This window comes from Sinocyclocheilus rhinocerous, unplaced genomic scaffold, assembly GCF_001515625.1.
Source record: "Sinocyclocheilus rhinocerous isolate Xijiao unplaced genomic scaffold, SAMN03320098_v1.1 scaffold114, whole genome shotgun sequence".
In the NCBI taxonomy this organism is placed as follows: domain Eukaryota; kingdom Metazoa; phylum Chordata; class Actinopteri; order Cypriniformes; family Cyprinidae; genus Sinocyclocheilus; species Sinocyclocheilus rhinocerous.
In genome coordinates, this window is record NW_015646344.1 from 844,341 (window position 1) to 867,086 (window position 22,746).

The 22,746-nt window shown below is 40.7% G+C and overlaps 1 protein-coding gene across 1 annotated transcript in view; it reads right to left on the minus strand.

The window, feature by feature from the left end:
- Positions 1 to 22,746, minus strand: part of LOC107707289 (basement membrane-specific heparan sulfate proteoglycan core protein-like) — a 71,760-nt gene that overhangs the window by 43,511 nt on the left and 5,503 nt on the right. Inside the window, exons 2-3 of the mRNA XM_016511276.1 lie at positions 3,463 to 3,747; positions 1,118 to 1,408 (exon numbers count right to left, since the gene is read on the minus strand). Of these exons, the coding sequence (XP_016366762.1) occupies positions 1,118 to 1,408; positions 3,463 to 3,747 (576 nt within the window). The remainder of the gene's footprint in view (positions 1 to 1,117; positions 1,409 to 3,462; positions 3,748 to 22,746) is intronic.

Genomic DNA, 22,746 nt, shown 5'->3' on the forward strand with positions numbered 1-22,746 from the left:
ACTTTAAGGAAATTTGTAAAACACCTGATTACTTCAAACATATTAGGAGCCATTTAAAAAATCATGAAACTGTAAGGTGCCCTTTTAGCCAGTGTGATTTTAAAACAAATCTGATTTCATCATTCAGTGGTCACAGAAGTCGGAAACATTGCAGCTTTTCCATTACAGACTTTAGAGCAAAAATCGTTATTCAAAATGCAGAACCAAAAAGACAGTGAGCCACAAACTGCCCAGTTATTTCCTGGAGACAGCCATCCTCATGAAACTGACAGGTACCCTCTTGAAGGGGAAAGTAGTTCTATGCCTTATCTTGATGAGGCAACAGAATCTGAGTTTGAATCGGTGGATTATCTAACACTTGAAAGGAAATTGGACTCTTTGTTGCTACGCACGCACTTTTACCGCCATTGCAATGCATTTTATATTGCTTGTGATCGATATGAAGGACAGATATGAAAGACTTTGGCCAATAAATTTTTGACTGGACCTGTTGTTATTGTTGCACATTATTTTGGACTTGAATTTTGTATTAGTTTTTACTTGAAGCTTTCCCCATTTAATCAATTATATAGAACTCAAAGCTGACAAATAAGCTCTTGAACAGGCATTTATTCCAGCTTTATTTGCTAGAGATGTTGTAAATGAAATTAGCTGATTTGGTGTATGATTTAAATTTGCTGTTCTACAAAGAAATCATATCGATGCAATAAAAAGGTTGTGGTTCTGTCCATTTAAAGATTGTTGTTTTTTTTTTAGGACCAATGTTGTTGTACTGAGTAGCATTTAACGACCAGAAGAGAAGGTGAAGCTGCTGAGACCGGAGAACATGACAAACATACTGATCTGATCATAAGTCACATATGATAATATTTCATAAAACCTAATATTTCAAGACTTCTGACTTTACCCCCCATGCTCCTGCTGGGTATAACATTAATTTGAACAAAGATAGCATTGATATTTACTCATCTAGAACATCTATAATAAACCTTATTTGCCCAAAAGGAGGCGTCTTTAAGCCACACAAAACTGATAATTACTTAATTAAAAATGCATCAGTGCATATATTTTAGTGCCTGATAATGTTGAACAGGTGAGTGTTTATCACAGTACTTACCATTATCAGACAGATTTATTCGTTCACTCTCCTGTGATGATTTTGGTCTTTCATATCTCTGTCCTCTACACCAGTACTGATCCTGATCAGACTCAGTAGCTCCTCTGATAGAGAGAGTGTCTCTGTTTACAGTGTAACGCTCAGACGTCTGTAACATTACACTGTTGTTTCCGCCTTTATACCACTCATATCTCCAGTTACTGTAAGACTCAATCACACACGTCAGATTGACTGTCTCTCCAGTGAATACAGGACTGTCTGGTGTCACAATCAGAGTAGATGTGGGTAAATCTGTGAACATATAAAAGCAGACAAAGATAAAGATAAAAGAGACTTGCAATGAAGTATTAACTCAACACAGTAACTGTGTATTATCCATCTTATTTTATATATAAAATGAAATTGATTAAGAATCGACCATTAAAAACCCATAATGGTTGATATTTAAGCTGAATGTTTATTACATCTCTGGTACTTTGGGCCTAAGGTGGGGAAATTTAGTTTTTGGAACGTTAATCTGTTTCTTACCTTATGAAATTTTTCAGGCACAAATAGGTGCTGTCATAAGTCACATTCATTGTTTTGTTAAGATGAAGTTTTAAAGGGTTCATGAAACAGTAAATCAAATGTTCTTGATGTTTACACATATGAGAGGTTACTTTACAATACAAAAGTCGTCTCGTTTCAGTCATGGGAAAAAAAGCTCGTCGACAAACATTGTTCTTCATAGTTTTCGTTAATGAAATTAACACTGGTTCAGAACAAGTGAAGCCCAAACAGTTTGATCGCCGTCTGATGGCTGCTGCAGTGTAGGTCATAAACCCCACCCAAAAACAGTATAGCTATTCAACTATTTCTTTTTATGATTTTAAATCTGTATGTAACCTCAGAATGATCGCAAAGTAAGTCTGATGTTGTGGTGGCTGTGCTTTAAAATTAAATCATTATAATCTTATTTCAAGTCATGAAGGATTTTGAAAGTCTGACAGTAATTATAAGCCCAATTCCAGAAAAGTTGGGACGTTTTGTGAAATGCCATAAAATCAAGAATATTTGTTCCTTCTCTTTGTTGTAGCACATGCAGAATGAGACCTGCCGTTGTCTTAATCTAATAACCATGGACTTCCCATTTAATTTGGATATTCTACAACCTTTGCACTTTTATTTTGCCTCTGTTCCAACATTTTTGGAGAGTGTTGCAGCCATCAAAATCAACATTTGTTTATATTTACAAAATACAATGTAGTTGGGTCAGTGAAAACATCTAGAATACGAGGTTAAGAACAAATTAATGTGTGTACTCATGTGTTGTGAATTAGGCAGAACGTTTTCGTGAGAAGTTCGAATGTGCGTTTAAACATGAATAATTTACGCAATTATAAGTGAATGAGACCCATTGTCTCTGTTTGGCAGTACCTACCTCTGTGAACTTTCAGTCTGATGAACTTGAACAGCAAACTGACTCTCACCTATAATATTCTGACTTTGTCAGTAATTCAGCTGCAGCCCAATTTGGAAAACTTTTGAAAATTAAGGAGCAAGCTTCATGTCTCTCATTAGAGGTCACTGATTTTACAAGCATATGGCTGTATTGCTTTTATCTTGAATAGCAGTGTTAGGCATTGAACTCTCTTATACTATAAATGAAAGTGTTTGTTTTTTATTGTGCTATAATTTTAATTGAACTATAAATCTTTGAAAATACACTGCATTAGTTAAGCTGACTACAAAGTAATGTTGTCTTTTTATTTATGCATTTTTTTTTTTTATATTATGAACTCATAAATGATGAGAACCATGGAAACTTTAATTCTAATATAATACAGTCTGGTATAATGTTTATTTTCTTAAGTAAAATTTTTGGCCCTTCATGGGAGAAAGTGTGTGCTGCACTCACTGTACATACTCTGTCACTCTAATTCAGTGCTGAACACTGTTTTTACAGACAAAGTTTGTTCATTCACAAAACTGACAACTTCATTCTGAACTGAATTTAGCTGCATTATGTGTTTATCTGAGGTGTTAGGTTTAGTATAAAACACAACTGTACGACCCTCACTATGTCTGCAGTTTATATGTAAAGTGTGTACAGAATTTCAGCCTACGACGCCTGAGGTGGACTGTGAACAGAAGTTTCTCCATATAATGACTGACTACATTTACTAAAATATGCAATACATAATAGTTATTAACCACAATTATCAACCACAATCCTTATTCATAATTTGACCTCCAGTTTGAATTACATTTTCAAAATAACCGTTTTTGTTGTTGAGCTGAAATCTGGACGCTGTGTGTGTTCATGTAGTAAAGTGAGTTTTTAGGAGGAATGATATTTAACTCACCCGTCACATTGAGATAAACAGAGCTTGATTGTGATGATTTTGGTCTTTCATCTCTCTGTCCTCTACACCAGTACTGACCCTGATCAGACTCAGTAGCTCCTCTGATAGTGAGAGTGTCTCTGTTTACAGTGTAACGCTCAGACATCTGTAACATTACACTGTCTGTGCCTTTATACCACTCATATCTCCAGTTACTGTAAGACTCAATCACACACGTCAGATTGACTGTCTCTCCAGTGAATACAGGACTGTCTGGTGTCACAGTCAGTGTAGATCTGGGTGAATCTGTGAAGAAAGACAAAAACATTAAGTGACTAAACTCTTTCGTTGAAATTTTGTAAATGTTTCACAAAACGTAATAATTCATCCATGCATCCATCCGGTGAAACTACAGACTTCTTTTTGGTGATTGTAGTGATGTTATTGATTTAAAACGTCACAATCATTAAATAGGTGGCCAATGAGCTACCGTCCGGTTAGGGTATATAAGTTGTTTGGTCATGCCTCCTGGAGTGCATCATGGTCGAAAGCCCGCCCCCTTCCTTTTTGTTATGGACTACCGAGGTAGGTGTTTGTAGCCGTTTAGCTTGGCTGTTTGTTTGGAGTGTTATTCAGTGATTTATGCGATCTTTACTTCTTTAGTGTGGTGTTAGGCTGCTGAGACATACTGTGTGTGGTGTGCTGTTTGCTCTCAGGTAAGTTTAATGATGTATGGGAAGCTGAGGGGAAATTGGGTTCAGTTTAATGTGGGTTTTGTGCGGTGTGCTTTTACGGCTCCCATTGTTGCGGCTCTGCAGTATAACTCAATCCAGGTCGCAGCACCAGCTGTTGTCGTTATAGCCTTTGAAGAAGTTGTCGTACGATTCCTATATCTATTGTTATGAGTATTACATCATCGGATTACCGGGTAGGTAAATTGCTCTAATGGTTAAATAACCTCGCATGTTTTACCAAACTGTAGTTGTAATTGTTGTTTGTTTTTAATGATTGTGTGTGTGTGTGTGTGTGTGTTAGAATAGGTTGAGCGGGAGCAGTTACTAATACAGCTCATTTCCTATTTCTCATTGTTTGAGCCACACTGCTGCTTTTGGAGCCTAATTACGTCCACGTCTAGCGTCCAAGTGGGCTTGATGTTTGCTTATTTGTTTTTTTGTGATTTGGCATTTTGTTTGTGTAGTTTGTTCGTATTACTGTCACTGTAATAGTTCTCATCAGTTGTATTGATTGCCGCTATGCGGTAGTGATGGTATGGGTCATCTTGTAACCATATGACCGGTAATTAGTTTAAATTTGATGTGACTTACATCTGTGATGGTATAATTTTTGTCTTTTGTATGTGTTTTCTTTAGTTTTGAGTGATGGCAATCCTGTTTTTTTTCTTTGTGAACTCTTTCTAAAAGTTTGTTGGTTTTTATTTTTTTCTCTTCGTGGTTAATAATCATTTAATTAATTGGTTTATTTTCTTAATGTGATTGTGATTTTTCTTTCTCTTTTGTTTTGTTTTGTTTGTAGGAGCTGAGTGCTTCCTGAAGTGGGCTGGGTCTTGACAGCACCACGGACATTATTTCACTTGCGGTGGTCATTGTGTCACTGTTGCTGTGTTATTATTTGCAGTGACATTTGTGGGCGTGATTCTGATTGGCGTGACTTCGTTTGCATACCTGGTGCTGTTATATTAGCCCCCTTCTTATATAGGAAGACTCTGCTTCCTACAGGTTTAGGGTTTTTGATGTTTGATTTTGATTGTTTTCTATATTGAGAATTTTGTTTGTCTCTTTCTTTTTTCCCTCTTTCTTCGATCTATGGTATTTGTGTGTGCTGGCTGTGGGTTTTTTTTGGCCAATTCTTTTAGCCTTAATAAAAGTTGTTTGTATGGAAATTCACGCCTCTCGCATTTTCTATGTGGAACGTAGTTGTATGTCCGTATTTGGGTTGTTTTCCCTGGTATTTCGGGGTGGCATATTCACTACAATTGGGCCACTTGCTACATGTGGCGTAGTCGGCAGGGTACATAGAATATTCAGCGGAGGCGTGAAATTCTGTATTGGTTTTTGTAAGACTTTGTGTGTGTCTGTCTTACCTTTTTCTTTTGTTTTTTTTCTCTTTAGGTATAAAGCAGCAGTGTGTGCTCTGGAGACTGCAGTTTCTGAATCGACTCCCTTAATGGTTAATTGTTTGTATTAGAAGATATAATGGATGGAGAATTACAGGAACTCAAAGAGCTTGCGGCTCAACTTAGAGCTGACAATGAGAGGTTGCGCCAGGAAAGGGCATCGCAAGAGGCTAGTGTTGCTGGGCCTAGTGCTCCTGCCATGGTGGATGTATCTGGGGTCCCACCATCTACTAGTACTAATACTCCAGAAACCGATATGTTTGTATTCGTGCCGAGAGATAGGAGGTGTCCAAAATTTAGTGGAAAGTCTGGGGTGAGTATTAATGAATGGGTTGAGAAAGGTAGAGCATGTATGCAGGCTCGTTATTTATCCCCTGCAGATCAGGCCTTCTTTCTCTTTGATCATTTAGAAGGGGAGGCGCGAGACAAGGTATGATATCGGTCAGATGAGGTGCATGGAGATCCTGAGAAAATTATTAAAGCACTGCGTGAGTTATATGGATGTTCATTGTCGTATGTAGCTCTGCAGGAAGCTTTCTTTTCCCGGAAGCAGCAAAAGGGGGAAACGCTTTTGGAGTTTTCCCTCGCCTTGATGGGCCTCCTGGAGAGGGTTAAGCAACAGTCGCCGAATGTTATGGTAAACGCTGAAACGGTACTTCGAGATCAATTCGTTAAACATGTTAATGATTGCAGATTGAGACGGGAGCTTAAACGGCTGGTGCGTCGACAACCAAATTCCACATTGTTAGAGGTTCGGAATGAAGTCCTTCGATGGGAGCAGGAAGGGATGCCGGGAGGTGTGAGGGCCCGAAGTTTATCTGTCCCTTTAGCACATGGCATTCAGTATGCCGTCCAGGGGGATTCGCGGGTGGGGGCTCGTAGCTCGCCTCAGATGTCTGAATTGGGTGAGTTGAAAGAAATGCTGAGAGCGCAGCAAAAGCAAATAAATCAGCTTACGCAAAACTTTGCTCGATGGCAAGGTTCAGACATGCGTAGTCGAGCGCCTCGTAGTGGTCCTGTAATTTGTAGAAGGTGTCAAAAGCCAGGTCATTTTGCGAGGGAGTCTGATGGAGAGCGGGTTCCCCAACGCACTCCGTATTCCACTGTGGGGGGTAGGCAGACTTATACTTCTGCGCAACCAGAAAACTAGTGCCCACCGGGCTGCAGAGCCACAGCTCGGCTGGGGATCTTATTGGCTCTGTTTTCTCAAATGATCCTGTGCCAGACTCCCGTTTGATGTCCTCCTGTCCTCATCTTGTTGTGTCAATGGGTGGAGTGCCGGTGCCCTGCTTAGTTGATACAGGCTCGCTTTTGGAGTTTTCCCTCGCCTTGATGGGCCTCCTGGAGAGGGTTAAGCAACAGTCGCCGAATGTTATGGTAAACGCTGAAACGGTACTTCGAGATCAATTTGTTGAACATGTTAATGATAGCACATTGAGACGGGAGCTTAAACAGCTGGTGCGTCGACAACCAAATTCCACATTGTTAGAGGTTCGGAATGAAGTCCTTCGATGGGAGCAGGAAGGGATGCCGGGAGGTGTGAGGGCCCGAAGTTTATCTGTCCCTTTAGCACATGGCATTCAGTATGCCGTCCAGGGGGATTCGCGGGTGGGGGCTCATAGCTCGCCTCCGATGTCTGAATTGGGTGAGTTGAAAGAAATGCTGAGAGCGCAGCAAGAGCAAATAAATCAGCTTACGCAAAACTTTGCTCGATGGCAAGGTTCAGACATGCGTAGTCGAGTGCCTCGCAGTGGTCCTGTAATTTGTGGAAGGTGTCAAAAGCCAGGTCATTTTCGAGAGAGTGTGATGGGGAGCGGGCTCCCCAGCGCGCTCCGTATTCCACTTGCCGGTGCCCTGCTTAGTTGATACAGGCTCTATGGTCTCCACCATTACAGAAAGCTGCTTTTCGCAGCATTTTGAACCATGGGGTCAGGAGCGACTTAGGTCATGTCAGTGGTTACAGCTTTGTGCTGCCAATGTTCTATCTATTCCCTATCTTGGTTATTTGGAGTTGGATATTGAGCTCTGTGGCCAGGCTTTCAAATTGCGGGGTGCTTGTTGTCAAAGATCCTCCTGGTGGCTTGTGTGATCGGATTCCGGGGGTTCTCGGAATGAATGTTTTGAAACAATGCTACCAGGAGCTCTTTGGTCAGCATGGCCCTGCACTTTTTGATTTGCCAGATGTGTCAAAAGCTCCGCGTTTTGTATTTCAGGCACTACAATATTGTGACGTTAACCATGTAACTAGTATAGATCATATGGGTAAGGTTCGGGGTCGTAGGCCGTGTCACATTCCAAGAGGCATGCTTAAGTTGGTGCCGGCTACCTGCTCGGCTGAATATTCTACTGGAAATGTACTTTTTGAGCCCCCTGAGTCCGGTTTGCCTGTTGGGTTGCTGGCTTTTCCAGCAGTAATTCAGGTAGGCCAAGGGACTGCTTATATACCTTTGGTTAATGTTGGCATGACTGTTGTCATGCTTTATCCTCGTTCCATGATTGGTAAGTTAAGCAGTGTTTATGTGGTGAGTTTGCCCACAGGTGTTACCGAGGTTCAGCCTGTGGTGGCTGTTGTTGGTGATCAGAATGCGGAGGTGGGATCCACCATCCAGGAGCAGGTCGAGGCAGTGGACCTGTCGAGTTTATCAGAGGTTGAGCAGAGTCAGGTAAGGGCTTTACTGTATAAGTTTCAGTCGGTGTCCTCTACCTGGGAGGGGGACTTGGGGTGTACAAATTTGATTTCCCAAGATATCTCCTTGGTTGATGAAACTCCGATTCGGCAGTGTTTTCGGCGAATACCTCCATCAGAGTATGAAGTGGTGAAGGCCCATATAAATCAGTTACTGGAGGCTGAGATCATCCGGGAAAGCTGTAGCCCATATGCCTCGCCAATTGTGTTGGTTAAAAAGAAAGACGGTAGTCTGCGCATGTGTGTCGACTACCGTCAGCTTAATGCCAAAACTAGGAAAGACGCATTTCCCCTGCCCCGGATTGATGAGTACTTAGACTCCCTGAGTGGCACTTGTTGGTTCTCGACCCTTGATCTGGCTAGTGGGTATAATCAGGTTCCAGTCACAGAGAAAGATCACTTTAAGGCAGCCTTTTTTACACCTTTTGGACTCTTTGAGTCGAACCGTATGCCCTTTGGCCTGTGTAATGCTCCAGGTACCTTTCGGAGGTTAATGGAGAGCTTGTTCGGGGACCAACAGTGCCAATCTTTACTTTTATACCTGGATGATGTGGTGATATTTTCTACATCTGTAGCTCAACATTTGGAACCTCAGGAGGTAGTCTTAAGTCGCTTAGAACGTGAAGGACTTAAGGTAAAGTTAAGTAAGTGTGCATTTTTCAAAAAGGAGGTGAAGTATTTGGGCCACGACATATCGGCCGATGGGGTATCCACCGACCCTGCAAAGATTAAAGCTGTGGCTGAATGGCGATGTCCATCTAATGTGGCAGAGTTGCGTTAATTTCTGGGATTTGCAAGCTATTATTGCCGCTTCGTGGAGGGGTTTGCCAAATTGGCTGGACTTGCAGACTTGCAGACTTCTCCCTCCCCTTTATCCTGGAGGTGGATGCTAGCCATAGTGGGCTTGGTGCAGTCCTCTCACAGGAACAAGAAGTTAAGGTGTGCCCTATTGCTTATGCCAGCCGCAGTCTTAGGCCCACTGAGCGCAATATGACCAATTATAGCTCCATGAACTTGGAGTTAGTGGCACTCAAGTGGGCCATGACTGAAAAGTTTAGGGAGTACTTGTTGGGTCAGAAGTGCATTGTCTTTGCAGATAACTATCCCTTTAGCTACCTGACATCTGCTAAACTGGGGGTCACAGAACAAAATCAGTTTTGTAAAGAGACACCAGAGCAGTTTTTTAGTGGGTGCTGTTATTCCAGTGGCGGTAAGGCAGGCAGCGGAGGTAGAACCTGTAGTACAGGCTGACCAAGCAGTGATTACAGCATTGCCCTGTTTTTCCCGTGAAGATCTGAGTTTGCTGCTGAAAGAGGATTCTGATATCCAAGGGGTTTTATCGTTTTGGTAACAGGGATTATTTCCCAGCTTTAAGGAATGTAAACAGCTCCCCACGTCTGTGTTGACGCTGTTTCGTCAGTGGGACCGCCTCGTGAAGAAGGACGGGGTTCTTTATCGCCGTGTGTCATGCCCTGATGGAGGTGAGGAAGTACTGCAGTTAATCTTGCCGGCAGTTTTAAAGCAGGATGTATTGACTCAGCTGCACCAACAGCATGGACACCAGGGCGTTGAACGTACTACCGAACTGATACGTCAGCGGTGTTATTGGCCAGGGATGGCAGCAGAGGTGGCACAGTGGTGTCGGGAATGCGAGCAATGTCAATTGGCTAAAGCCCTCCAACCACCTGCTCTGGGTTTTATGGGCCATGTCTTAGCTTCCAAGCCAAATGAGATCTTGGCAATTGATTTTACGATGCTGGAGCCTTCTTGTTCTGGACACAAGAATGTTTTGGTTTTAACAGATGTGTTCAGTAAGTACACACTGGCTGTTCCAACTAGGGATCAGCGGAGACTGTAGTACAAGTTTTGGTTACAGAGTGTTTTTTTAAATTTGGGGTTCCAGGTCATATTCATTCTCACCAAGGTCGGAATTTCGAGTCGGCCCTTATGAAACTACTTTGTATGTTTTATGGGATCGAAAAATCCCGTACTACGCCCTATCATCCGGCTGGTAACGGCCAGTATGAGCGATTCAACAGAACCCTTCATGATCTTCTGCGCACTCTGCCTGTTTCCAGGAAAAGGGATTGGGCATCATGCCTCCCACATGTCTTGTTCTGTTATAACACCATTCCTCACCAGGCTACGGGTGAGTCTCCTTATTTTCTGATGTTTGGCCAAGAGCCACGACTCCCTGTTGATTTCCTGTTGGGTAGGGTTCAGGAGCCTGGTGAAGGGGGTATTCATGAGTGGATTGTAGAACTTCAGACAAGAATGCAGGTGGCGTTTGAGGGGGCACGGGAGCGCTTAAAGGCTGCTGCCAAATGTCGCAAGAAACAGCACGACCAGCATGTGCATGATACACCACTGAGGGAGGGTCAATTGGTTTATCTCTGGGATCATAGTGGGAGAGGCCGTCACAAACTCCAGGACCTGTGGAGCTCTGTGGTGTATCAGGTTGTGCGGGCACCAAAAGATGGAGGATCCATGTATGCTTTTGCACCTGTGGATGATCTGGATAATATTAAGCACGTTCATCGTTCTCTGATGAGGACTCGAATACAGCGAGTCCCCTCAGTTGTTGTTTGTCATGATAGTTCCCCAGCTAGGCATCTGTCTTCATCAGGGGACTCAGAGGAACTGGATCTTTGTATAGTTGCTCCAGAAGCTCATCAGGTTGGGTCAGGGCAGACTATAGGGGTATGTTCTGCTGCTTCAGAACTATCGGCATCTATTGCGGTTCAAGAAACTCCAGCACCACTCCCACTGGAAGTGGCTGGGACCTCTGGGGTAGTGTCCTTGCCCCCAGTAAATGCTGACTTGGTGCATGAAGCTGCTTTGCGCCCTATGGGTATGTCTGTCTCTCTTTCCCCTGGCCAGTTTAGGGATGGTGTTGATGCTGTGCGGAGAACAAGACGAGCTACAGCGGGACAACATTCTAACATCCATCACCTTCCACGAGTAGTGGAAAACGTAAGGGACGTAGTTTTCTTTCCAGGGTCTGTATCTAGCATTAGTTCTGGGATATTTAGGCCTTGATACCCTGGTTGTTTGTAATTTATCGCCGGGATGACGACACAAAAATAGGGGGTAGAATGTAGTGATGTTATTGATTTAAAACGTCACAATCATTAAATAGGTGGCCAATGAGCTACCGTCCGGTTAGGGTATATAAGTTGTTTGGTCATGCCTCCTGGAGTGCATCATGGTCGAAAGCCCGCCCCCTTCCTTTTTGTTATGGACTACCGAGGTAGGTGTTTGTAGCCGTTTAGCTTGGCTGTTTGTTTGGTGTGTTTTTCAGTGATTTATGCGATCTTTACTTTACTAATTGGGTTCAGTTTAATGTAGGTTTTGTGTTTCAGTGCGGTGTGCCTTTACGGCTCCCATTGTTGCGGCTCTGCAGTATAACTCAATCCAGGTCGCAGCACCAGCTGTTGTCGTTATAGCCTTTAAAGAAGTTGTCGTACGATTCCTATATCTATTGTTATGAGTATTACATCATCGGATTACCGGGTAGGTAAATTGCTCTAATGGTTAAATAACCTCGCATGTTTTACCAAACTGTTGTTGTAATTGTTGTTTGTTTTTAATGATTGTGTGTGTGTGTGTGTGTTAGAATAGGTTGAGCGGGAGCAGTTACTAATACAGCTCATTTCCTATTTCTCATTGTTTGAGCCACACTGCTGCTTTTGGAGCCTAATTACGTCCACGTCTAGCGTCCAAGTGTGCTTGATGCTTGCTTATTTGTTTTTTTGTGATTTGGTATTTTGTTTGTGTAGTTTGATCGTATTACTGTCACTGTAATAGTTCTCATCAGTTGTATTGATTGCCGCTATGCGGTAGTGATGGTATGGGTCATCTTGTAACCATATGACCGGTAATTAGTTTAAATTTGATGTGACTTACATCTGTGATGGTATAATTTTTGTCTTTTGTATGTGTTTTCTTTAGTTTTGAGTGATGGCAATCCTGTTTTTTTTCTTTGTGAACTCTTTCTAAAAGTTTGTTGGTTTTTATTTTTTTCTCTTCGTGGTTAATAATCATTTAATTAATTGGTTTATTTTCTTAATGTGATTGTGATTTTTCTTTCTCTTTTGTTTTGTTTGTAGGAGCTGAGTGCTTCCTGAAGTGGGCTGGGTCTTGACAGCACCACGGACATTATTTCACCTGGGGTGGTCATTGTTGTCTGTCACTATTGCTGTGTTATTATTTGCAGTGCAGTTCTTTTGCATACCTGGTGCTGTTATATTAGCCCCCTTCTTATATAGGAAGACTCTGCCTCCTACAGGATTAGTGTTTTTGATGGTTGATTTTGATTGTTTTCTATATTGAGAATTTTGTTTGTCTCTTTATTTTTTTCCTCTTTCTTTAACCTATGGTATTTGTGTATGCAGTGTAAAACATAAACAAGACTTCGCAATGAGAGCAAGAATACATCAAAGGCCGAATCCACAAAACATCTTAAACACATGTGATCACATATTGTCCACATGTGATCACTTGGGTTTCACACATTTACACCATGAAAATGTTCCAAAACCAGAAGTTTCATGTGTTTCACATATTTCTCATGTGATTTTAACACGTGATTGCACATGTGAAGTTCATGTGCTTTGCACACAAAGAAGAGTAGAATGATGTATTACTCTTATCTGTATGAGCAAAAATGATGACATATTTTGTTTCCACAATTATGAGGAAAAAGTGATCCATGACGGCTTCGTGTGCTACTAGCTTCCGCACAAACACTCAGTAACGCACATTTATCTAGGTTAATACTAGAACGAGCGACCATTTAAAGTTGCTACAACTTACATGTTTTAATTAATTTAAAGATACTTTAATTAGGTAAACATTTACCACCTTCTACAATATTTCTAAAATCAAATCACTTACAGAAAGCCATCCCCTCTCAGCCAATCACTCTGGGCATAGTTAGTAAGCTTGCTGATATCATCCATAAAAAGTTCACCCTGCCCTTTCTCTTAGTTTAAGATTTCTCCCAATTCCTTAGTAAAAGTTGGTCTCAGCAGCTTTGTGAACAGGTTTTAAAAGGAACCTCTAAGGTAAAAACTTTTACTGCTCTTTAGGAGAACTCAGTGCTAAGATAACATGTTTTGTGAGTAGGGCCCAGGGCTTATACAGCGTGAGTTAACAAGGTAAAGAGCAACAGCTTAAAGTAATCAGGCATGATGAGTCCAGGCAATGGGTAATGGGAAATGCAGTCCATGGTAAGAAGACAAAGACGGAAGGAGTGCCCTCTTGTGGCTATCATAGGTGCTCCGGTTGGCAGGCGTGACAATAATCAAGTCCTTCAGGCTTGTTTGAGAGCTACAGGTAACAGGGCTGAAACTAGCGGCTGCAGGACTGTGTGGCCTTTCAGGAACTGAGTTTTGCACCCTTGGCTAAATCTCTGGCTCTTTCTTTGTCTATTTCTTTCCACTGCAAGCTCACATTCACATCCACATCTGCCTCTTTTGTTTAGTGCAGTGGCCACATCTCAGAATCTACTAAAACACTGACAAGTGATGGATAGAACCAAGTCCTGCCTTCCTTTTTTTTTTGATAATCACTCAAAATACAGAAGATACGATCTGTCATTTCTTCTGTTTCCTTGTGACTGGCTCCCTATTGAACAATGAATACATTTTAAAATCTTGCTAATTACTTATAAAGCCTTGAATGGTTTAGCTCCTCAGTACCTGAGCGAGCTAATATATGCTCTTTCACGTCTGCTGCGATCTCAAAAACTCTGGCCATTTGATAATACCCAGAATATCAAAATCAACTGCGGGTGGCAGATCCTTTTCCTATTTAGCGCCCAAACTCTGGAACAATCTACCTAGCGTTGTTCGGGAGGCAGACACACTCTGTCAGTTTAAATCTAGATTAACGACCCATCTCTTTAACCTGGCATACACATAATACACTATCTCATTTCTATAATTAAAATCTGTTGAAGGATTGTTAGGCTGCATTAATTAGGTCAACCGGAACCGGTAACACTTCCCATAACACCCGATGTACTCGCTGCATCGTAAGAAGAATGGCATCTACGCTAATATTAGTCTCTTTCATTCTTATTCCGAGGTCACCGTAGCCATATCCAGTCCAGATGGTGGATCAGCACCTAGAGACAACCTCTACAGCCCTGAATGTCAGCGGAGACCATGTTAACTAGATGAGCCCCAGAGACAGATCCCCTGTGAAGACCTCATCACATCGACGACCATCGGCACAAGACCACGTGAACCAGACGAGTCATCTGCACCTGTGTTCAGCCTGGAAATAAACCACACCATGCTGGTTTTCGTCTGGCCAGAGGAGAACTGGCCCACCGACTGAGCCTGGTTTCTCCCAAGGTTTTTATTTTCTCCATATCTGTCACCAATGGAGTGTATAAAGCGCTATACAAATAAAAGTGACTTGACTTTTAAAATGTGGATGTGAGTCTTGAGAGTTTTAACAAAGTTTTATTGTGTATTGCTGTACACCCAAAGCGCTTTACAATCATGGGGGGGGGGGTCTCTCCTCAAACACCACCAGTGGGCAGCATCCATTATCGTGCAGCCAAGGCTGGGGGGGGGCCTCTCCTCAACCCCCACCAGTGTGCAGCATCCACCTGGATGGCACAGGACAATGGTGCCAGTGTGCTCACCACACACCAGCTACAGGTGGAGAGGAGAGAGAGTCATAGAGCCAATCAAGTGGATGGGGATTATTAGGAGGCCATGACAGACAAGGGCCAGTGGAGGCGATTTGGCCAGGACACAGCACTGATATCTGATCTCTATACAATATTGTAACGTGGAGACGTGACAACGGAGTTGAGGATCCAAATGCGAGCCTTTTATTCAAAAGAGTGGTCAAAAACAGGCACGGTCAAACACCGGCAAACAGGGACAATACAGGGCGAGACAAAAGAGTAATCCAATAAACAGGCAATGGTCAGGGCAGGCAGCAAACGAGCAAAAACAAGGTAAACAGTCCAAGGTAAAACAACAAGGCAAGGCAAACATAGAAACATGGGGAAGGCTTATGATTGCAGCTACAGACCAACAATACTCAGCAACGAGTGTGTGTGTGAGTGTATCTTAAATAGTCCGGGTATTGGGAAACAAGTGTAAGGTTATTATTTCCTGGAAAGGGAATCATGGGAAATGGAGTCTCTGGGAAGGAATAGTCAGTATGGTGAGAGAGCCCTCTGATGGTGAGCAGGAGGAACAACAAGGATCGGATTAGTCACAAATATTATATTTATTCACCCTATACTTATGAATCTGAAGACTCACCTGATACAGTCAGTGTAACAGCAGCACTGATGTCTGATCTCTGTGAGTCTGATCTCTCACCTCTACAGCTGTATTCACCACTATCAGACACATAATCAGCTCTGAAACTGATCTCTGCTGTTGTTGTTCTGTATGGATAGCGAGTGTCTCCATCTATAAACCAGCTGTATGTCCACTGAATGTTTCCTCCTCTCTGTATGTCACATGTGAGAGTGACTGTCTCTCCTCTGAACACACGCTGATCTGGAGTCACCTTCACTACAGCTTTTGGTCTCTCTGTATTAATACACATAGGAGTAAATATTGATCACCAACAGTATCACTGTATCAGTATCTGTTATGAACTCAAAACCTCCTCATGACAAAAACACTGCATTGTAGGCAAATAAACATCAAAGGCCTAGAAAACAGTTAACATTTGTTAAATCAAATGTACTGCAGTACGGCACAGTACCTTCAGTGAGTCCAGACTGCATGAGGAACATCAGCACTAAACGCAGATGAAACAGACATTAAGCATTTTCATTCATTCAACACAATGCAAGTCACTGAAACATGTCTATTTTAGTTTATTTTACATGAACTTGAAAGTGTCTTTCTGTGTTTTGATGAGCAACGTCAACATCAACACACACAATGACGTCACAGGACTCGTGAACTGATACGAGAGTCGATTCACTGATGGATTCACTGCTGCACTGAGAAGCACTGAGGTTCACAATACACAACAAATGACAATATTGTATCCAATATCCAATGTGATGTCAATTTCTGTAGTGCTGTCTGTTTAGCTTTTCCTTGCTCATTTTGTTTTTATATTTGTTTTGCTCTCTTTTTGTATTTTTGCTTTTCTATACCATACGTGTCCCAAATGAATTTTGTATTGTTTCCTCTCTTTGCTTCCACGGTTTATTTGCTTATTTTTCATAAAACATGAAAGATGCAATTGAAAATATATCAAATGTAGAATCATGCAATTTTCACGGCAGTAACTATGACATTATATCATAGTACATTGTAGTGATTTTGCTTACGCCAACCTAGGGAGGCGAATTAGTGTAGTGATAGATATTCACGTCACCGATGACGTTATGGTTTTTGGATCATGTGTCACTGAGTACATCAGATAAGAAAGAGATGTCTGATCTCTGTGAGTCTGATCTCTCACCTCTACAGCTGTATTCACCACTATCAGACACATAATCAGCTCTGAAACTGATCTCTGCTGTTGTTGTTCTGTATGGATAGCGAGTGTCTCCATCTATAAACCAGCTGTATGTCCACTGAATGTTTCCTCCTCTCTGTATGTCACATGTGAGAGTGACTGTCTCTCCTCTGAACACACGCTGATCTGGAGTCACCTTCACTACAGCTTTTGGTCTCTCTGTATTAATACACATAGGAGTAAATATTGATCACCAACAGTATCACTGTATCAGTATCTGTTATGAACTCAAAACCTCCTCATGACAAAAACACTGCATTGTAGGCAAATAAACATCAAAGGCCTAGAAAACAGTTAACATTTGTTAAATCAAATGTACTGCAGTACGGCACAGTACCTTCAGTGAGTCCAGACTGCATGAGGAACATCAGCACTAAACGCAGATGAAACAGACATCAAGCATTAAATACAGATATGATGCATTTTCATTCATTCAACACAATGCAAGTCACTGAAACATGGCTATTTTAGTTTATTTTACATGAACTGAAAGTGTCTTTCTGTGTTTTGATGAGCAACGTCAACATCAACACACACAATGACGTCACAGGACTCGTGAACTGATACGAGAGTCGATTCACTGATGGATTCACTGCTGCACAGATAATCTCTTTAAACCACTGAGGTTCACAACGTACAACAAATGACCTCATAAAATTACGATTGAACCCCTGATGTCACATGGACTATTTTACAGATGTCCTTACTACCTTTCTGGACCTTGAACGTGATAGTTCCCTTGCTGTCAATGGAGGGTCAGAAAGCTCTTGGATTTCATCAGAAATATCTTAATTTGTGTTCCGAAGATTAACAAAGGCCTTAGGGGTTTGGAACAACATGAGGGCGAGTAATTAATGACAGAATTTTCATTTTTGGGTGAACTATCCCTTTACCACTAAACAGTAGAAAATCAGTTCAGTCTCCCCAGCTTGTCATTGGCTGTTGAAGTCTTGTGTTGCTAATAATAAAGTGATTATTAGTTAAGTGTTGAAAACACATAAGCAATCTTTCAGAATGCTCCCAGTTACATGTAGATGCATACTCCATGCATTAGTGAGTGTGGAGGTGCTTAAACTATAAACTGGGCTGTTCACTACAACATAAAAATTCACTTTTGTGTAAAATATTTGCAAACATGTTACATGCAGTAACGTGGTTAACATTTCACACCACTGATTATTCATTGGAACAAAACAAGCTACAAAACTTCTATACAAATGAGGTCAAAGTGTTTGAGATACACGCAGCCTCACTTCCTGTTTGACGTTGGTACCATCAACTTAATTGTTACTTTACAGTGGCTGCAAAAAAGAATTTAGACACTTAAGGTGTTTACACATGAAGTATATTTTAAATGAACCAAACTCAGTTCAGTTAAAGTGAACCAGAAAAGAAAACTGCTGCAAGTGACCTCAGTGCTTTTAGAGTTCACAATGTAAACAGGCTGATGCAACATATACATATTTGCAACATGTCAAAACAAGTGGCCTTTATTTTAAAGAAATATAGCAAAAGCTCATTTTTCAATAAAAAAATGTCACAAAATAAAACATGATAAATACGATGTATGATAATTATGTTTTTCAAACTGGAGTCCAAAGTCTTTCTGATTGTCAAGCAATAGTGGAACATGTTCATATGTCAACGTAATGAACTATAGCTCTGGTTTTTCTGCTAAGAATGTGAAGAGAACTGACTCCACACATCCGCTAAAAATGACATTGAGACAAACTGGTTAAAAATAAGTGGAAAAAGTGTCTCAGAAAACATAAATTAGTTCTAAAATAAGATTGAGCATCATTTGTTGGCATTTGGTTTGACATGTTGTGTCAAAATGCCAGCGGTTCTTAATCCTGGTCCTCGCGACCCCCCGCTCTGCACATCTTGTATGTTTCTCTTATCACTTCAGCTGTTTATTCTATTCGACCGTAAGTGCCCTGCGAAGTGGACATCACAGGATATTCTGACATAATTCCAGTTCGAAAGGAGCGTATATGTTCCATTCAAAGGGCATTAAAGTGTGCGAGACATGACTACTATGCAAATTTCCTGATTATGGTTAATTAACCCTTCACACTTCCATGATGTCAGTCGGAACACAGTTAATGCATGGAGCTCTCTTCTAACGAGCTGATGATTTGAATCATGTGTGTTAAACAAGAGAGACATGCAAAATTGGCAAGGGGGGACAATAAAGAAAACAATTAGCATTTAGACTCAAGACACAAACCCTCCTACACACAGCACAACCTGTTGAAATTTATCTTCAACTGAATACAACATATTAGAAACAGAAAATAGAAGACAGTGTAGAAGATGGGAGCCAAACTCAGTTTCAGGAGGTCTGCAGCCCTGCAAATTTGAGCTGATTTGAGAACTACATGTAACAAAGTTGGAAACACTGCAGGACTGTGGCCTTTCAGGAACTGAGTTTTGCACCCCTGGTATAGAATATAATAAAATACTTACAGAAGATTAGAGGCAGTGCACTGGACCCCATACCGACACATTAATAAAATTACTGCTGTCCTGTGTGCTCTAAAACAGACACTTCCTGTGTTTCAAGAAGAGATGAGAAAGGAGGAGACACAACTTTACAGGAATACATGAATAAATACAAAGAAAAAGAGATGGATTCTAAGATATTTAGCTTATTTTCTCTACTTGAAAAGACTTTCACAGAAAAGTTATTTCAGAATTGTTCTGAAAATGTTATCTTGCTCATTCACACCTACAGCCACACACATTAAGGACAGTTCAGAAAATACTAAGTAAAATCACAAGGTGACATCTAATGTAGGCCTTTTCATGTAATTTGAGTTATACTTTCAGCTGTAATTTGCAGCTGAACTGCGGTTCATTCTGGTGAGATTGTGAGTAGCTCTCTGGTCTCGGTATGTCGGCCAAAAGCCTTGCTTTAAATATAGACGACAATAGGCGGCTGCAGTCAAGACAAGTGGAAAAGAGCTGTAGAGAACAAAGCAGAAGAAAAACCAACAACTATCAGCTCAATGCCACCACTTGCTCAACACTTTTAATAGGCCTCTTAAAGGGATAGTTCACCCAAAATTTAAAATTCTGTCAATTTATTACTCACTCCCATGTCGTTTCAAACCAGTAAGACCTTCGTTCATCTTCGGAACACAAATTAAGATATTTTTGATGAAATCCAAGAGCTTTCTGACCCTGACAGCAACACAAATGAAATGTTCAAGGCCCAGAAAGGTAGTAAAGGACCGTTTAAATAGTCCATGTGACATCAGTGGTTCAATCGTAATTTTATGAAGCTACGAGAATACTTTTTGCATGCAAAGAAAACAAAAATAACGACTTTACTCAACAATTTATTTTTTATAAAGACTGTCTGTTCCCCAAACTAGCAAATACAAAAGACATCCAAAACAATTTAAGGGTAACAATTTAATTGATGTTCAACAAATAAAAAAACAGATATAATACAGATAAACAAATGATAAAGCTTGGCTTAATGAATATTAGATCCCTTTCTGCAAAAGCGCTTTTTGTAAATGATATGACCACAGATCATAACCTAGATGTGCTCTGTTTGACAGAAACTTGGCTAAAACCAGATGATTACATTACTTTATATGAGGCTACCCCCCAAGATTACTTTTATAAACATGAGCCACGTCTAAAGTGGGAGGTGTTGCTACAATTTATAGTAATATTTTCAGTATTTCTCAGAGCTCTGGTTTCAAGTATAATTCGTTTGAAGTAATGGTGCTTCTTATAACATTACATAAACATAGAGAAACAAGTGTTAATGATAAATCCCTTGTGACGTTTGTACTGGCTACTGTATACAGGCCACCAGGGCACCATATAGACTTTATCAAAGAATTTGCTGATTTTCTATCTGAGTTAGTGCTGGCTGCAGATAAAGTCTTAATTGTTGGTGATTTTAATATTCATGTTGATAATGAAAAAGATGCATTGGGATCAGCATCCATAGCCATTCTGAACTCTATTGGGGTTAGACAACATGTCTCAGGACCTACTCATTGTCGAAATCATACTCTAGATTTAATACTTTATGCAAATCTTCCCACATAGCGACGTAGACATGTGGGGGCGTGTTAGAACGAGCCGTTTTAGGTAGGCGTGGATGACTCTTAACTTTTATAAAGAATTTCCCCTTTGAAATAGTCTTTGCAACTTTACAGATCTTCTTTATGCACCAAGAGCTTGTAACACTCCAAAGAGAAAGGAGAACTTGAAATCGCATCATATGACCCCTTTAATGCTGTTGAAATTCTGCAGCAGAGTGATGATATCTCGGATCATTATCTAGTCTCGTGTATACTCTATGTAGTTTAAGCTGCAAATTCACCTCCGTGTTACAAATATGTTAGAACCATCACTTCTACCACAAAAGACTGCTTTGTAAATAATCTTCCTACTTGTCTCAATTCCTCAGCATATCCAATAGATCAAAAATACTTGATGTTGCAAAAGAAACAATTGACTCTCTCTTTTCTAGCACTTTAGATACGGTTGCTTCTTTACGCTTAAAGAAGATTAAGGAAACAGTCTGACACCGTGGTATAATGAGCACACTCGTACCTTAAAGAGAGCAGCCCGGAAAATGGAGCGCAGTTGGAATAAAACAAAACTAGGAGTATTTCGTATTGCATGGCGGGAAAGTACTTCTACTTAAAGTAAAGCTCTAAAAACTGCTAGATCTACTTACTTTTCATCTCTCTTAGAAGAGAACAAACACAATCCCAGGTATTTATTCAATACAGTGGCTAAATAAAAAAATAAATAAAGCATCAACAGACGCAGACATTTCCCAACAGCACAGCAGTAATGACTTTTTTTCGCATCAGACTATAGATCCCCTGAGAAAAAATACCACTCATTCTCTGCAATAGAACAGGAAGTATTGTATAAACTTGTCAAATCATCAAAACTTACAACGTATGTTAGACCCTATTCCATCTTAGCTACTAAAAGAGGTGCTTCCAGAAGTCATAGATCCTCTTCTGAATATTATTTATTTGTCAATATCTTTAGGATATGTCCCCAGAACCTTCAAACTGGCTGTTATTAATCCTCTCATAAAAAAAAAAAAAAAACACAACTTGATCCTAGAGAATTAGTTATTACAGACCAATCTCAAATCTCCATTTTCTGTCAAAAATACTAGAAAAGGCAGCTATGTTCCTTTTTGGAGAGAAATGGTATCCCTGAGGATTTCCAGTCAGGATTTAGACCATATCATAGTACTGAGACTGCTCTCATAAGAGTTACAAATGACCTGCTCTTATCATCCGATCATGGTTGTATTTCTGTATTAGTGCTACTGGATCTTAGCGCTGCGTTTGACACTATCGACCACACCATTCTTTTGAGTAGACTACACAATTATGTTGGCATTAGTGGAATTGCATTGTCATGGTTCAAATCTTACCTACCTGTCTGTCATCAATTCGTAGCAGTGAATGACAAGATATCATATCAATCACAAGTTCAGAATGGAGTACCACAAAGCTCAGTACTAGAACCGTTGCTTTTCACACTTTACATGTTACCCTTGGGAGATATCATTAGGAAACTTTAGTGTTAATTTCGTTTTACATTCCTATTACAAAAACAAAGTTTTTTTTTTCCCTTGATGAAAACGAGCCGATGACGAGGCAACAATATGGTCATTAAACGATAACTAAGACTAAATGAACATGCGGTCATCATTGACGAAAAAGACGTGACTTAAATGTAGTTAAAAGAACAAAAACTTTACCAAAATCTTTTTATTTTTGTTGAAAAAAGTGGAGCCCAAACATTTCAGAGTTCATGCTTGTGGTTGCCAGATATCAAGAGGTCAAATTCCTCAATCAGAGCTTTTCTGTTAAACGGATATGTACTCTGCCTGGCTTTTTGCTTTATGCAATCTGGCAACCATTCACACGCCCTCTCTCTGCGGAGGCGCCATGATCTGAAAACA